The 16,699-nt window shown below is 44.7% G+C and overlaps 1 protein-coding gene across 1 annotated transcript; it reads left to right on the top strand.

The window, feature by feature from the left end:
- Window positions 1–620: 620 nt before the first annotated feature.
- On the top strand, window positions 621–11,950 carry LOC134623696 (ankyrin repeat and EF-hand domain-containing protein 1-like). Its single transcript, XM_063468722.1, is given in 11 exon segments — window positions 621–810; window positions 1,575–1,736; window positions 3,695–3,894; window positions 3,982–4,131; window positions 4,320–4,443; window positions 6,541–7,357; window positions 7,619–7,683; window positions 7,686–7,844; window positions 8,128–8,276; window positions 11,356–11,511; window positions 11,689–11,950. Coding segments are annotated over 11 exon segments (2,328 nt in total). The 3' UTR covers window positions 11,845–11,950.
- The last annotated feature ends 4,749 nt before the right edge of the window (window positions 11,951–16,699 follow it).

Below are 16,699 nucleotides of genomic sequence, written 5' to 3' on the forward strand. Positions count from 1 at the left end.
CAGTATTGCCGAGCTTATCGAGAGACCCTGAAAGCAGCATCAGACGCTGCCGAGGGCGCGAGGTCCTGCCCGGGATTTTCGCGCGTTCCGTTGCCATGGAGCCGACTTTGTTTCCTTCTAACGGCCCGCACAGAAAAGTGAAAAGCGGTGTTTCAAGGAGAAGTTAAAGCCTGGGAGGAAAAGCAGGTACAGACGGGACCCTCGTCGCTGACCAAGCTCCTGGGTTTGTGGACCACAGCAGCAAGTGTTCACGCTTTCTGTCAAACAAGGAGAGCCCGTGTAACCCGTGCGTGTCTGCGTGCAGAAGGTGCGTGATGAGCTGACAGAGCCTCTCACTTTAGGGCGTCTGTACTGACAGATTTTTAACAACACTTATGACTTTATTTTTCATGTACTGTGGTGATGTTTGTCTTAAAAAGACCAGAAAAAGCACTGGGCCACTTTGTATGAAAGTCGCCATTCACATGGGTAACATGAACAAGTAGCTTATTTAAACTGCAGTTTTTCAGAGGAAAAAGAAAGCACCTAAAAATTGTAATTCAATTAAAACATGTTAGAACCAAATATTTGCGTGCATATTACAAAGCTCCTATTTCATACCAGCATTCAGTGAGTCCACAATGAGCAGCAGAGTGGCAGAGGGCCGCCTGCAGACCCTGCAGATCTACCGCCTGCTTCAGCTAGTCCATAAAGTGGATAAGGCACAGATAGAGAAGATGGTGCAGCTCGGGGTGGAAGACCTCATCAGTCTCACAGAGCCGAAGGACGGCGTGGGGGTGCTCCACGTGGCAGTTTCAGCCAACAATCTAGGTAATCTATGCCTGTGGGTTGACTGTGGCAGACTCATTCCTTTGCAACAATCAGACACATTTGGTTGGACGAGTGCTATGTGTGTTCATCTCAAATACTGTGGGTATTTACAGTACAGGTTATTTCATTGGAGATTATGTATCGGAATTTCAGGAGCAGGACCACGCCTCCAAACACGCTCCTTCCGGTTGTCATCTATATAGGTTCCCCCAGTTCTGCAAACTGTTCATTCTCGTTTACGTGCCCACCGTCCCTCCTTGTTCTCAATTCTTTAATTTCTTCATTTCTATTTAGTACATGGGGATCTGCCCGGCCCGGGAGCCATTGCCAGTCCCCTTCGAGGCCTTCCCCAAACTGCAGCTCAATTCATGTCAAGCATTCACTTTTACCTACTAAAACGCTGTCAAACCTAAAATGAGGATGTGGGCCCAGCTAGTGAATTTAGTCTTTGTGTCTTTCAAAACCCCTTGTTTGCATGCTGCATTTCTTGCCAAAGAAAATATGTCCACAGAGATTTGTGGCAGCATGTAGAGTTCTTGAAAACGGCAGCGCAATGGAAAAAGGAATGGATGTTATTAAGTTTGTTAAACATCTTAATCACTGCCTGCAGTAACACTGGGGAAAGATGACATGGGGTATAAACATGTATTTCCAATTACTTTTAAACATAATCTGCATCAAGCCCAGTTGGTCTGAGAATTTACCACAACCCCAAATATGATCTGTCTCCTGATTGTTTCTGCTCTCTCTTTTTCTCCTCACAGAGCTCGTCACCTTCCTCCTCTCCAAGGGAGCAGATCCTAACGTGCAGGACAAAAGGGGCCGCGCTCCGATTATGTTAGCTGCTGAGCTGGGCAACGATCCCATTGTGTCTCTTTTGGCCCACAGCAAAGCCAACCTGAGGCTCCTGGATGTAGAGGGCAAAAGTGAGTTCAAAACTAAAGGCATTACTATTTATAATCTCTGTGTAGGAACAGTTACGGGATTTCAAACACACTAAAGCTGTGTGCCGGGAGCTTCGTGGCATGAGTTTCTATGGCCGATGGTACAGGTGTAGGCGGCCCACTTTTGTTCATGTAGTGTGTATATGGTGGTAAACAGCAGGGTTTTCTTCAGATGTCTAGTTCAGAATTGCAGCTGTCACGCTGTCACAAAGCAGGAGGCAGGACATACCCTACAAAGGTTGCCTCAGTGTGTTGGTGACCACAAAAATGAATTGAATTCAAAAAAGTTTTCACAATAAGAACCCAGAGGCATTTCAAGGGCTCAGCCCAATGGTGATGCTCACTTTTAGAGGGACATTGATGCCTATCTTTGTCTCCCTTAGCTTTATCCATACAGTGGGTGATTTTCAACGACATGGCAACTCGAGAGAAATTCAGTCACATCTGGCGACGTAAAGTGACTATGGGTGAAAAAACTATGGCAACGAGAAAGAAGTAGGCACCTCTCAAAATGAGTCTTTCTCAACTTCAGCTGGCACTGAGAGCACAGGATACTGGTGGCTGACAGCTAACAGGGAAGTAAATACATTAGAAGTTACTTAGGTAATGGGAGTCTGTCCATTAACAGCCGACTGTTACCTATAAAGTAAGGTTTGGGAAGCTAATCGCTTCCTGTGTGGATGCAGGTTTAGCCCAGGATCATTTTAAACAAAGAGACTCTAAAGCTGCAGCTTTTTGCTTCCTGGTTAAATAAAGTTTTGAAACAAAAACATTTTGTAGCATTTAACAGCTGCAGAATGATCAAGGCTGATATTATCACAGGAACACATGAGAGTTGAATTTCAGAGCTTTTTTGTTTGCGATATGTCATATTTGTTTAAAAGTTCCTGCACAAATGAAGCTCATTCATTGTGTGCCAAGTGTATGCAGATGGTTTGCTTTAAATGTATGTATTCTCATTTGAGTCTCAGTTTCTCAAATGGGGGCGTTTCCATCTCAAGTTAGGTCAGCTGAATCGCTTGCATCGTCTTTCCGCTCATGAAAATGCAGAGTTTGTCTCTTTAGATATTGATGAGGAGTTGGTATCCCAGACAACTCCAATCAGAGCGCACAAAGGTCTTCTGAAGGGGCTCGTTGAAGTAATCGTGATAATGACCCCATTACAGTGTGTCTGTGGTAGCAATTACTCTAACTGGCTCTCCTTTGAGAGGTAGATCAAGGCTGAGTGATTGAATACTTCCTGACGTGTGCATAATTTACATACTGTATGATGTATGTACGCATGTGTGAAGAGCCATATGAGGGTTTTGTTTGTGTGTCATGCCACATGGACACGTCTAATTACAGATCAAGTCCTAATGATCGTCTCCTGTGAAACACGCTGAGCAACTTGATATGACCCAGCTCTCCCTGGGGTTTTGTTCAGCCTGGCCTCAGTGCTCACAGCAGGCTGAGCTTCAGTAGTCACACACACCTGTTTGTGTTATCCATCGTGTCAGGAATATGGAGTCCTGTGGGAATAATCAGAGTGGGGAAAGTAAAACACAGCATCCTGCCCTCCCTCCTTTTACAGCAGTTTAATCCACCAGCAGTTAGCAGCTGTGCTCGGTGCTAGAAGCGTGGAAGCTATCTGTCAGAGCAAAGTTTCCCGAAAGGGAAATGTGTCCATCACTTCCTCGCTTTTAATTTTGCAGTAGAAATGAAGATGGCTCGATTTGACTTGGCAGAGTTAGCTCGCTGATAGCTGCAAACACTGAATTAGACGGAGGGGTCCACATTAATATTTGAAACAGCATTTAGGTCTTAAGTGCTTAGCTATCAAGCCATCGCTGCCTCAAAGTAGTCTGATTACACTGATGTACAGATTTATTGTTGACCCTTACTTGCTTCTTCTGTCTCATGACCTTTTCCTAAACTTTTGCACCCACGCTGTGACTCAGATGTGCTGTTCTACTGCATCTACCCCACCAAACGCCACTGCCGCTGCCTGCAGGTGTTGCTTAAGTGCGGTGCCGATGCCAACAGCGTGTCAGTGCAGGGGATGCATGTCTTTCAGCTGATGTGTGAAAAGGCCCAGGAGTGCACCCCCCTGTGCCTCATTATGCTGAATGCTGGGGCAGACCCCAATGCAGCACACCAGGTAAACAACAGGGACTGTGAGAACTGCGTTTTGAAGACAGTCTGTTGGAGCTGAAGCCTTTCCTCTCCTCTCTTCCCCTCTGTTCAGAAAACTGGAGTCACAGCGTTGATGGAGGCCGTCAAAGCAGGTTCCCTGCCGCTTGTTAGAGCTATAATCAGGATGGGCGGAGACCCCAGCGCCTTTGACAGAAAGCGGCTCACAGCCGTCCACTATGCTGCCATGGGGGGCTTTTTTGAGGTGTAGTAGCTGCTCAGATATAATAGCTGACATCTTTTGAAATGCCAATAACATGCAAAGTTAAGCTGTATCTATTAGGACTTATTCTACTTTGCACTGAAAGCTGAATTAAAATGACAGCGACCCACTGTTAGTGTAAGCAGCACTTCAGATTTAGGCTCTAACGTGTTCCTCTGGGCTGTGTTCAGGTGCTTCAGGTGCTGTCTGCATACTCAGCAGACATGAGTGCGATGAGCCTTAAGGACTGCACAGCCTTACACTACGCTGCTGCCTCGGGCAATGCAAACTGCTGCAAGTTCCTGGCACAGAGAGGTACTGTACTCTTTAAAGTCTTTTTCTGTGATGAGGCCTGTCACTCCTGCTGATGCCTTAAAAGGAGCACTCTGATATCGTGTCACTTGTAGGCTAACGCTGAAACGCAGGAGGAAAACACAGCAGCTATTACTCAAAATGTACATCAGGAGAAAACTGGTCACAGCGCGGGGGTCTGTGAAGTGTGTGTGTGTTGGTCTTTGACAAACAGGGAAACAAAGTGAATACTGGTGTTAAGTAAAAAGGGCTCATCGTAATATTTACTGTTGAGCGAGGTAATATAATATATATAATATAAAAACCATGACGTGTGCTTTGCTCGAGCGTCTCGGTCATTCCTCAGACTGAGACCTCTGATGCTTGGAATCTGCTGGACTCGCTGTTCTAGCCACTGGGACCACTTTGGACCTTTTCCATCTCCAGCTGTTCTTTCCACCCATCAGACTTCTTCCCAATATTACAGTAAGCTGGGATTGCCACATCTGCAGCGTTGTGCTCTTTATCGGTCACAGCTCTGTGTGGTTGGTCATCAGCAGCTGTCTGTCTGTTCCGCCATGACTCTGTGGAGTCCTTTAGGCCGAGCTTTTCTAACCTCTGGTAGGATTTATTGATGTCAGCCACCTCCTCTGTCTAGCCCATGCAGGGGCTTTGTCCTCCTGTTTCTCCTGTTTTTCCTCCTCCTGTTAGCTCCTCAGCTACGTAAGGCACTGTTGTAGCGGCTCATCTTGTGGGTGGGGTGGGGGTGGGGGCCATGTACTCATGGTTGCTTCTTGTTTCATTCTGGCTTGTCGCTCTGATCCCCTCCCTCTCTCTTTTTGTTTTGTCGTTGCTCGTAGAGCCCAAAGGTGCTGGGCTACGTACCCATGTGGCCATGATGATGGCCGTACGTCTGTGTTGGCTCAGATCTTATTGCTGTCTTCTCAGCACCTGCCTTACCTTCTGTAGGCGTTGCCTCTGTAAGTGCGTGTTTATGAGGCTGTCACATTATTGTTGATCACGGTATTTTTGAGGTATTGCTACGTAAGTATTGTATACCCAAACTGTGTAATGATTCATATGCGTGGCCTGTTAAAGTGAGAAGAATGCTGATGGTTAAACTGAATATCTTCAATTAAAGTTTAAAAGAGGGAACAGGACTCTATTTGGAATATGAGGGTTTCAGTTTGTTCCAAAAACTGCTCTACAGTACCCTTTTAGTTAGACGATGGTTTCAATGTGTTACCCTCCATTTCTAGAAGAACGGTAGTGTTCGTATACATGGGAACGTAAAGGAGCACGCTCCACGGCCAGCTCCACGTTACTGCCAAAATGTTGAAATGTCATTTCATTTACACGTGTGTGGACACCGGGAAGAGTCGAGCACAGTTTTGATTCTGTTCTGGTTTCATTGTAGTGAGGCGATATACGAGCGCGTCTCATTTGATCACAGCGGAAACATGGGGATTTCCCAGCTGCTATAAATATGGATCAAACTATCGTTTTATGATCAAACGCACTCCCCTGACAGTCGTTTCAGAGATTAACATAATAACACAGTCCCCCTGCTTTTTTCATGTTCACACGTGTAAGTATTGTCTATAATTACCAGCTTGTGCACGACTGCTGCTCACCACACCTGTCATTGTGTATTGGTTTTAGTGTGCACGTTGTCAGCTTCCTGTGTGATCAGAGGTCTTTTTGGGCTGTTTGCTGCCCAGCTGGGGACAAATCTGTCCCATCATTCATGTTTCTTAAGATGATTTGGAGACATTTCTGTCCTTCAACGCGCATATTAAACCCTCTCTTATATTGGAAACATCCCACGTTCATGCATTTATGACTTCTAGGCTGTAATTCGCTGTTATCAGGATGTCAGACAGTAGATTTGTCCCATGTTGACGTCTCTTCACTGCATAGACTGGGTTCTGGGTAAAATCCAGAACTGAATTTCAAATTCTTCTCCGCAGTATTTTTATAACAGATTGGAGGATCAGTGTTCTCCCCTCTATGTTTGCATATCTCTGGTATGATACTTGTAGATCCAGCGAACAGCTGCAACCACAGTCCTGAGTTAGGCCATTCTACCGTGTGTTTATATAAACTCTGCTCTGTGGTCAGGTTGTAACCCTAAACTGAAGAACCGGGAAGGTTTGCTGCCGCATCAGATTGCCAAAGATTCCGGTCACAACGCAGTAGCCAAGGAGCTCCGGAGGGCGGAGAGGAAGCAGGGAAAAGGCAGCGATCCCAGCGGCACTGAGCAGATGTCAGAGCTCTGGGCACTGACTCTCCACGACTGGTCTCAAGAGTATGAAGCTGAACTGTGGAAAGCCTTTGGCGACAAATCAGACACAGTTACTGCAGAGAGGTTTATTTCTGTATTAGAGGAGCTACAAGCTCCAGTTGAACCAGACCAGATCCAAGCAGTCATCTCAGCCCATGGAGGAGACGTCAACATCAGTGACTTCATCAGAGGAGTCAAGTACATCAAGAAACCGTTCCGCCTCTCCTCGTATATGCCTAAGAATAAAAAGGGTGGAAAGGGAAAAAAAGGGGGCAAGAAGAAGAAGAAGGGTCCGTTTGTTCTCCCCATGCCCATTTGCACCCTCCCACCGGAGCTGAAGCCCCGACGAGCAGACGGAGGCCCACCCAACTTCATGATCAGCTCATACTTTAACTACTCGGACGTCCTCCGATTCGACCCGGCTCACCCGCCGGTGCATCCGGTGATGAACGACTCAGGATGGTACATACACAAGCCACCGCCGGTCTACATCAACGTGAACTGCTGCGTGAGAACCAATGATCTGGAGTCTCTGGACCACGCCTTCAGTGAAGGGGTGCCGGTGGATGTTCAGGATGAGTTTTACAAGACGCCGCTGATGGTCGCGTGCTCCACTGGCAGCTATGAGATGGCTCAGTACCTCCTCAGCAAGGGGTGAGAAAGTTCATGTTCTGATTTCAGTGCCATTTGTTTTTTCTGTGGCTTTACAATAAAAGCCAAATTAATATTTTCAATATTTTTTTACCCGTTTCTTTAGCTTTGTGTCACAAAGCACACACACAGAAGCAAATTGAGACATGATCTTTGGATGATGAGTTTTGAGATGATGTTTGAGAGATGGCTGCTGATCCGAGCCAAAGAATGGGCCTAAATACAAATATATGCCTTAAACTGTGACATCACCGTTTGTGACAGGGCTGATGTGAATGTGTGTGACCAGTTCTTCTGGACCCCCCTCCACCATGCAGCGTACGCCGGCAGCGGGAACTCGTTGAACTTCTGGTGAATGCCGGAGCTAACATCGATGCCCCGGCCCTGGGCGGAGCCACGCCCCTCATGAGGGCCATTGAGACGTCTCGAGTCTCCTGTGTGGATTTCCTCATCGAGGCGGGTGCCAGTGTGCTTGCAGAGAACAAGAGAGGTGTGACGTAGTTCAAAGTCTTTGTACCTTTTTCTTATAATGCCAAAATGGAAATACATGATTTTGTATAATTACTCTTTAACTTCTCTTTTTTTATTGAACTCCCCATCAACATTTATTCTAGAGGTCTCCTTTGTGGCGATGTATAATGTACCAGCATTTATATCCTGTCTTTATAGGCTCATTGACTACAACCCTACATCGTAGCACTTTCACATCTATGGCCAGTTTAGAATCACCATGTCTCGTTTAACTGCTGCTGCTGGATTTTATTTCTGTACAGAGCAAAGCTGCCTTGATGTTGCCAGAGATTTTGCAAACCCTGTAATAATCGACTTGGTCAAACAAAAGATGGATTCTCTGCCTAAACCAAAGGACAAAGCAAAAGGAAAGGGGGCCGAAGCTAAAAAGCCTAAAGCGACTAAAGCCAAGGTACACAAATAATCTACGACTTAAAGGAGACCTTTGAAAACACATTAAAATCGTTTGCCTTCAGACTTTCCCTGTTATCTTTGTTTTGTCTATACTGTATCTAATGTTCACTCTGTAATATAAGAATATAGCAAGTCTTGGTTCTTATATAGTGCTTTTCTCCTCTGTTTGAGCATTCACAGCATTTTCACCATACAAGCGCGTTTTCCTGTGCCTCAGTGCTCGTTCACACTCCCACGCTGATGTATGCACCAGGGGCAGCTCTGGGATCAGCGTCTGGGCCACAGAGACAACCCGCTCTGTCTCCTGATCCCCATCATGACCTCTAAATCATGTAAAATGACACACACTGGTTTTGCTCTCTTCTCCCTCGCAGCACCAGGGAAACCCGAGCCTGTAAAGGGACCCGATTACTTAAAGTTGGGCACTCGTACGCAAATGACACCACATGTGTTTGGTTACAGCTACACCGTGCTGGTGTTTAGATTTGTATTCCCTCTAACCAGGTCACGATCGGTTCAGATGTATTGATGTTGTCATTAAGACCCTGAAAGCAGCAGGTGTTTGTGAGGCGTTCATAAATAATCAGGAGTATTTATAATTCAGTCGCAGTTCTGGGGACAATGAAAATATCTGTCACGCAGCGAGCCGACGAATCACTGAGCGTTTTTTCTCTGAGCTCGGTCGGAGGCGGTATGAACTGCCAAGCGTTTCACTGTTTTCTACAATAAAGGGCAATAATCCTCATCAGGCCTACTGGAATTCACAAACTCTCTGTAAATAATGCATGCACCTTCAGCACTGTGTGAGTGATTCAGAAGAAGCCCTGTGGTCGTCCTACCCTCTAACCACAGCCGTGGGAAGATGTGGGGGCTTCTGTGGGAATTACACCACTCTCAGTACCCGACTGCATGTTGTTCTTGTTTACTATAACAGCCTGTTTGTCTTTAACAATTAGTTAAATGTGAACAAAAAAATTAATATTTGTCAATGAAAGAATAATTACACTAAGAAATATAGGACACACACACAGAGCAGCTAGGGGATGGGAAAGGCAGTTTGATACCAGCAGAGCCAATGATTATCTGATAACAAGCTTACACAAACAGTACAGAGCTCTGCAGCGTCTGTGGTGAACGCCAGAATATCCTGATAAGAACATCAACACCCGTGTGATCGGTGATTAAGTTAATAATGGGCCTTTGTGCAGAAGGATTGGTGTAGCAGCAAATTCTTCCCATGACCGCGCCTCACATGTAAACAGGGTTTTACAAAAACAGCGTTTTGGCAATATCAAGCTTAGCCACAGTCCTGGCCAATCAGCTGATAGCCTTTTTTGACATGCAGTTGGCAAAGCTCAAGTTTCACATCCTGCAGCCTGCAGACAGTTTTTCCTGTCCTGCGTATGCTTTGACAATGCCAGTGATAAACATTCATTATTGCGATGACACACTGACACAGCGATCGGTGGAAGCAGATAGGCTGAACACCTGACGACGATGGCCGACAAAAAGAAACACTCGAATCGATGCAAACTGCTTAAACCAGGCCTAGATGATCTACATCTGCAGCTTCACAGGACCTTCAGTTCAGTCTAACTTGGTACCATCCAGAGGCAGGATCACATCAGCAGCAGGTTGCAATGATGCAAACATCTGGCAGGAAGTCATATCTAGTAAAGTTCACAGTTCTGTGAATAATTATTTGCCCCTTTCCTGATTTCTTATTTGTCACAATAACATGTTTTCAGATCATCAAACAAACGTTAATATTAGACAACGATAACCTGAGTAAATACAAGTATTCATTTATTAGGGAACAAAATGATCCAGCCCTGCGTGGAGCTGTGTGGAAAAGTCATTGCCTCCTAGTGTCAACCGTGACAACAACAACTGCAGTCAGTGATAACGAGCAGTGGATCCTTCACTGTGGATCCTTCACTGTGGATCCTTCACTGTGGAGCAACATTTGGCCCAGTCTTCTTTGTAGAATTGTTTTAATTCAGCCACATTGGAGGGTTTTTGAACATGAATTACCAACTTCACCTTGTTGGAGTGGTGAAGTCCAACTTCACCACTCCAACAAGGTGGACATGCTGGTGTGTGTCACATCATTGTCCTGCTGCAGAAGCCAAGTGCACTTAAGCTGCAGTGCACGAACTGATGGCCAGATATGCTTCTTCAGGATTTTCTGGTAGAGCTGAATTCAGCAGGTTTGACAGTTGTTTGATGTTCTTTTTATGAAAAGCCGTAACAGGACTCAGACGAGACCTTTGCCTCGTCAGTCCACAGAGTATTATCTCAACAGCTTCATCACAATGTTTTTTGGTAAACATGAGCCTTTCTGTTCTCTTTGGTCAGCAGTGGTTTTCTCCTCGAACTCTCTCATTTTTGTCTCCTTGTTATTGTTGAATCATGAACTCTGACCTTAACACACACAAATGAGGCCTGCAGTTCTTTGTTGTTCGGGGTTCTTTTGTGACCTCCTGGATGAGTCGTTGATGTGTTTTAGGAGTCATTTTGGTACGCCGCCCACTCCTGGGAAGGTTCTCCGTTTGTGTACAGTGGTTCTCATCGCGGTTCGCTGGAGTCCCAAAGCCTTAGAAGTGGCTTTGTAACCTTCTCAAGACGAATGTCAGTGACTTTGTTTCTCATCTGAAACATGCGAGCCATGTAAGTGTGACATATATGCAAAAAACTAAGAAATCAGGAACGGGGCAAATACTTTTTTGTAGCACATTTATATACAAAATAAGTTTTGTTACTGATGCTCCTCTTTAGCTCCATTCTTGAGACAGATTCCTTCACCAGGTTTTATCAGTGTGGTGCTTTAACAGAGTACTTCTGTTTCCTCGGTGTAACAGCTAAATCTTTGGATTACTCTTTATCCTGCCTCTGCACCGTTACTGAAAACCGTTGAGCTTTCATCCTCAAACATAACCGTTTATTGTTAGCGACCTAATCTTGTGCATTTGGACATCTCTAACTGCCTTTAACCAGCCTGAATCTGACACTTTGTATTGAACACAGCGAGTATGCAGAGGCTGCAGAAGCTTTGAAAGTCTTGGTATTCACTACAGGTTGCTGCTGCAAAAGTCGCTGTGCAAGCAGAGACATCGTCTGCAGCAGCAGAGAAGACTCCACCCCAGAAGGATTCAAATAGTGTCGTCCTGCAGAACACCAGCATCACGACTGGGAAAACCAAAATCGTGGACATCACCTTTGTGCCAAAGACGGTGAGCCTCTCCACTGTTTACAAGAAGACGGCTTAATGTGTCTTCTGCTGCCGGCTAATTGCAGCAGTCACAACGTGCACAAACCAACCCTGCATTAAGCCCATCAGTGCACAAACGTTCCTGAAGAAGTGACTGTGTAATTCCACTTCTCACTGTGACTCACTGTTTTTGTCTCAGGTTTGGGGGAAGCCGCCCACCACCAGCCAGCTGATGTCAAAGATAGAGAGAAGGAATAAGCACCCATCCCTCGAGGTGGACTTTGACGACCTCGTGATGCCTTTCAGCCACGACCTCCAGGGCACGATGCTGGAGCTAACAAACACCGCGGAGTAACAGGCAGCGAGGTTAGACAGAGGCTGACATCTTGGACTGAAACTGGCCGCTTATCATAATTGTGGATATTTCATCTTTTCCACATGGCTTCCTTTTTTCTGCCTTGTTGGACATCGTGCTTTGAATAATGTTTCCTTCCATCGCATCAGGTTCCTGCTGCTTTCATTATGGCTCTGTGCCCGTGACAGACATGGTCACAGGTTTGATGTTTCCAGGTTGTGCGTCTCTAATCATCGATGTTATAACTCAGGAATGCCTTAAGAATATTTTTCTCTTTTTTAAGGAGGCACAAGCATCCACTTGGACTCAAGGATGAACTGATTGGACATAATCAATTCGTTTTTATTGTTTCCTTTAGGGAAAATTTGTCTCGGGCAGGTGATTAAACGCAGACAGCACTGCACAGTAACATATGTCAAAGAACAAAGGGCTTGTGGCCCTGATAATTTTAACTCAGGAAGCACTGCAGCAACATGGTGTCTGGATAACATTATATCCACAGGGTCAAAGGTCACCTGCACTGTCAAATCATAATGTTGTTTGACAGCATGACTCAGAAGGATGAACTGTGAGCGTCCTGATGTTTGGCTGTAGTGTTGTTGAACACGTTTTACAAACTGTAGCTGTTTTTCGGTGATATGCATCATTTTTACTGCTTTTTCTGCTGTCATGGCAACAACTTTATGGGCCAAATGTGTGATCACTTGCAGACTTTTATTTTAAAAAACTGTTTATTTGTTTATTTCATGATTTCATGAAACAACATTTATTTTGCTTTTTCTTATTTTTGCTCGTATTTATGCTGCTATACTGGCTTATTGTGGTCATCTCTGACACACAGAGTGACGGGCAGTCACGAGAACGATGGGTTGTCAAACCTAAGGCCTGGGGGCCAGAATCAGCCTGGCAAAATCCCCTATGCGGCCCACTGGATGTTTTTGGACTTTTAACTGTATTTTCATCAAACTTACCGCTGTCCTACTGATAAAGACTCCCTCCACAGCTATTCACAAGACAGTAACGAAGATAAACAATTAAAAAACAGAAAAGTTCCTGTTTTCTCACTATCGACTACAAAAAATATCTTCTTTTTATACAATGTATCCACAGTAAAATGAATAAAATGAGACATTTTCTGTATAAAAATATTCCACTCGATTGGGTAATGGCACTTTTGGCAATGAGCCCCTGGAACCTTTTCTCTAATTTAGTTCTTACAGTTTAAGACTTGTGCTGGAAGATTTCTTTCATTTATTACAGCAGCATTTTCGATCATGTAGAAAAGCTAAGGAGTATTGTTGCAGTTGCACGTTATTTTTCTTATTCTGAGATATCTCAGGGATTGAATGTGCAGCTAAATGAGGTTACAGTTACAGAAAATGGGGTATTCATGTTTTTACATGAATTTGTCTTTGCTGGTTTAAGAGGGGGACAAATATGTGGTTTCAGACAGTGGATGAACTGAGAGGGTGCACCAAAGATAAAGAAGAACTTATTTTGAGTTGTGAATCATGCAAAGCTACTCTAGCGGACTGCAAGAATAGAAATATACAGAGCTGGAAATTAGCACAGTATGTGAGTGAAATAAAAGTGTGCAGATGCTGCAGATGGTTCAAATCCTGCCAGCTCTGCAGTAACTGTGCCTGCAGTGAGAGAAAACAGATCAAACCACATGCTTAAGATGTCACACAAAGAAAGAAGTCATCATCACAGCCTGTCAGAGCTCTCACGTCGCTTTCGTGTCCTGGTGATTTGGTCCTTCTTGAACTCCAGCCCTGTGCAGTTCCATCTTTGTACCAGCACATGGCGCTGTTTGGCAAGTTTTCCAAAGCAGCGGCATGGTTGTTTATTAGAACAGAAAACTTGGAGCAAGCTCTTGTGTTTCGAGCACAGAAAGGCATCAAAATGGCAGCCGTGTTTGTTCAGTGAGCTCCTGGTTTTCTACCGAGAATCAGATGATTTAAAATGAGCGAACAGAACATGATGAGGAACGCGCCTTCACCTTCCTCCTTGTTTCATCTTTGCCCAGATTACATTAACGATAGTGTGTCTGAGCCCTGTTTGGATAAGGCTTATTTTTTGGATGTTTACATGAATGCAGCTATGGGAAACAGACATTTCTTCTGCTTTAAATGTCGCATTGAGGCACACTCCCATCATCATCGCCACCATCACCTGATAAAATTAGATTGCAGCGTCCTCAAGGTCCATGGAGACGGAGTTATATAATCAAATATATCAGCAGAGAGGGGGGGAGGTTTGAGGTTCTCAATACGGGCCCGGGATTGTTTAAATATACATAAGCACAACGCCATCGATGACAGGGATGTGGAGAGAAAGAGGGAACGAGGGGAATGGATGGAAGCAGTGAGAGAGAGGCAGAATAAAGCGCGCATGTATGTAACCATACACAGAGAGACGAATGGAGACAGTGAGCAGGGGAATGGAAAACATATCACTGAAAGCCCAGCAGTGCCATTCATAAAGAGACCCGAGAGATGAGGGAAGGTGAGGAGTGACAGCGAGAAAAGGGAAGGCAGAGGCACACGAGGGGGGGCGGAGAGAGCAGCGGAGGGTGATTCAGAGGATGGGGAGGGAGCACGACGGAGGAATGAGAGTGGGTGGGAGGAGAGGATGAGGGCTTTTCTAGCACAATCAGTGGCACACAGGTTAGAGGGAGTAAACAAGGCTGTGATCGCTGGCTGTGATGCAGCGTGTCTGTTAGGGCGTCGGCTTGCAGCATGCGCATGTGTTTGCAGAACCACTCGGAGACACATGCGAGTGGCTTTGTATATGAGTTACGATGTGTCATTAGCACAATCAGGAGCAAGCTCTTCTATTTGAATGGCATGAATGGCCCGTCCGTGTGAGCGGGGCCATAGAATGAAAGCGTGCCAACGTACCAACTGAACATGTCTGAGAGTCGAGCCGCAGTCCAGCCTTTTTGGAGCCTCTCCCCTCCTCCCCCTCCCCTCTGCTGAGTATCAGTCTGAGCTGTGTTGCAGGCAGCAGCACTGCAGTCTCTCAGCTCTGGCCCTGCACCGCTTACTCAGCACTCAGCACTTCAACCCTTCACTTCCCCAAACAGCCTCTGGGGACAAACACAAACATAAAAACACACACTATATTATATTATTGCTGTTTGTCACATTAGAGCATTATTGATGTGTCATCATTTGCAATAATCATGCCTTCATAGAAACACAAATGTGCTCACATATGCATACAGCATCCAGTAATGACATACATGCATAACCATACACAGACTCATTGTGCACATGCACGACGTGCAGTTGTGTCTGTGTCTGCCTGTAGTCTCCAGAAGCATCTACACGGAGAGCCACATAGACACATAGGTGTTAGCTTAAAAGGTTTGATGATGAACAACATTTTGGGTTAAAAAAAATCTGTTTTTCTCTAATTTCAGGGTAAGATGGATCCAGCTCGTGACTTTTCTCACCAATAGTGTAAATATGGTAGCCACGCTATGGCAAAGCCCTGTCGACAGCACTGTGCAGATCTGTATCCATTATTGATGCGGGAGTCATGTTTCACGCTGAATGTGACACAACAGGAGAACGCACAGTAAGCTCTGCCAGCATCTTTTGTCTTTGTTTAGCACCTGTGCAGGTTTACTGTGTGTGTGTGTGTGTGTGTGTGTGTGTGTGTGTGTGTGTGTGTGTGTGTGTGTGTGTGTGTGTGTGTTGCAGTGATTCATCATTCATTAGTGCAGCTTTGGCAGTGCCATAGATCTCTTTAGCTTTCTAAGCTTTAGATTCCAATTTGCTCCAGGCCTGGAACTTTTATTATGAGAATATTGATCTGAATTTCATAGTGAGACCAGTAACGCTGGGTGGTAAACAGAGGATGGGGCCTTGGCTCACGTAAGCAGAACAATTCCTGGGAAAGACACCAAAGCTGGTATAAGAAATATCTCTCAGGATGCATTGCAGCTGCAACCATTTCACTGACCGTACTTTGATTTAAAAAAACAAAAAAACAGTATTTAACGTTTTTTTAAGAAAAAGAGAATAACAGGAGGCCAGAGGAACGTCTAAGGGATCAAATCCACAACAATATTTGATATTACCAGGTCACTATAATCAAACATGGGATTTTAAAACACTGACTCTCTACTTTAAGATCCTATTATACAGAAACATATTGTTTGATTAAAGCATTGGGCTTTAATCAGCTTTGCTTCCTCAAACTCCAGAAACAAATTTCCTCTGCCCTGAAAACAACTCATCAGCATTGCTGGCAGTGATCATGAAGACCAGAGCGGTCCCATTAGACTTTAACTCTGCTGCCTTTCAGTCTTCAGTATGGTTTTACAGCACACTGAAAATATACTAAAGTCCAAAGAAGCGCCTCCATGAAGAAGCAGGACTGGCACATAATAAGTGTAAAGCTGAATATGTATCATAATAGTTTAGTGTACTTAAGAAGACATGATATTATTAATTTGACTTGGGAAAGAAGATTTATGAAACTGCATTAACCTCCTAAGACCAGAACTCTTCCACGACATGCATTTTTTAATTTCTCTTTGATATTTGGGCATATTGGGGCCCGATGAATGTAAAAACAAAGAATTACCAGATTTATTTTTTTTACCTTATTTTTGTTTTTAAGAAAAATAAGAGCCACATATGAGGATATCTGTTTAAAATTTTGATAGAACAGTAACAGTATAATGTCCTCGTACGTGGATATCAGGCCCATGTAGAGCAAAATTGAGTATTTTAGTCTAAATAACCCAAAATGTGATGTCCACATATGTGGACGCCAGGTCCTAGGAGGTTAAAAATCATATTATCTAATGTAGGAGAAAAAGGAATGCGACACTGCTAAA

The sequence above is a fragment of the Pelmatolapia mariae genome, unplaced genomic scaffold (assembly GCF_036321145.2).
Source record: "Pelmatolapia mariae isolate MD_Pm_ZW unplaced genomic scaffold, Pm_UMD_F_2 NODE_ptg000836l+_length_23749_cov_1, whole genome shotgun sequence".
NCBI classification, from domain to species: Eukaryota; Metazoa; Chordata; class Actinopteri; order Cichliformes; family Cichlidae; genus Pelmatolapia; species Pelmatolapia mariae.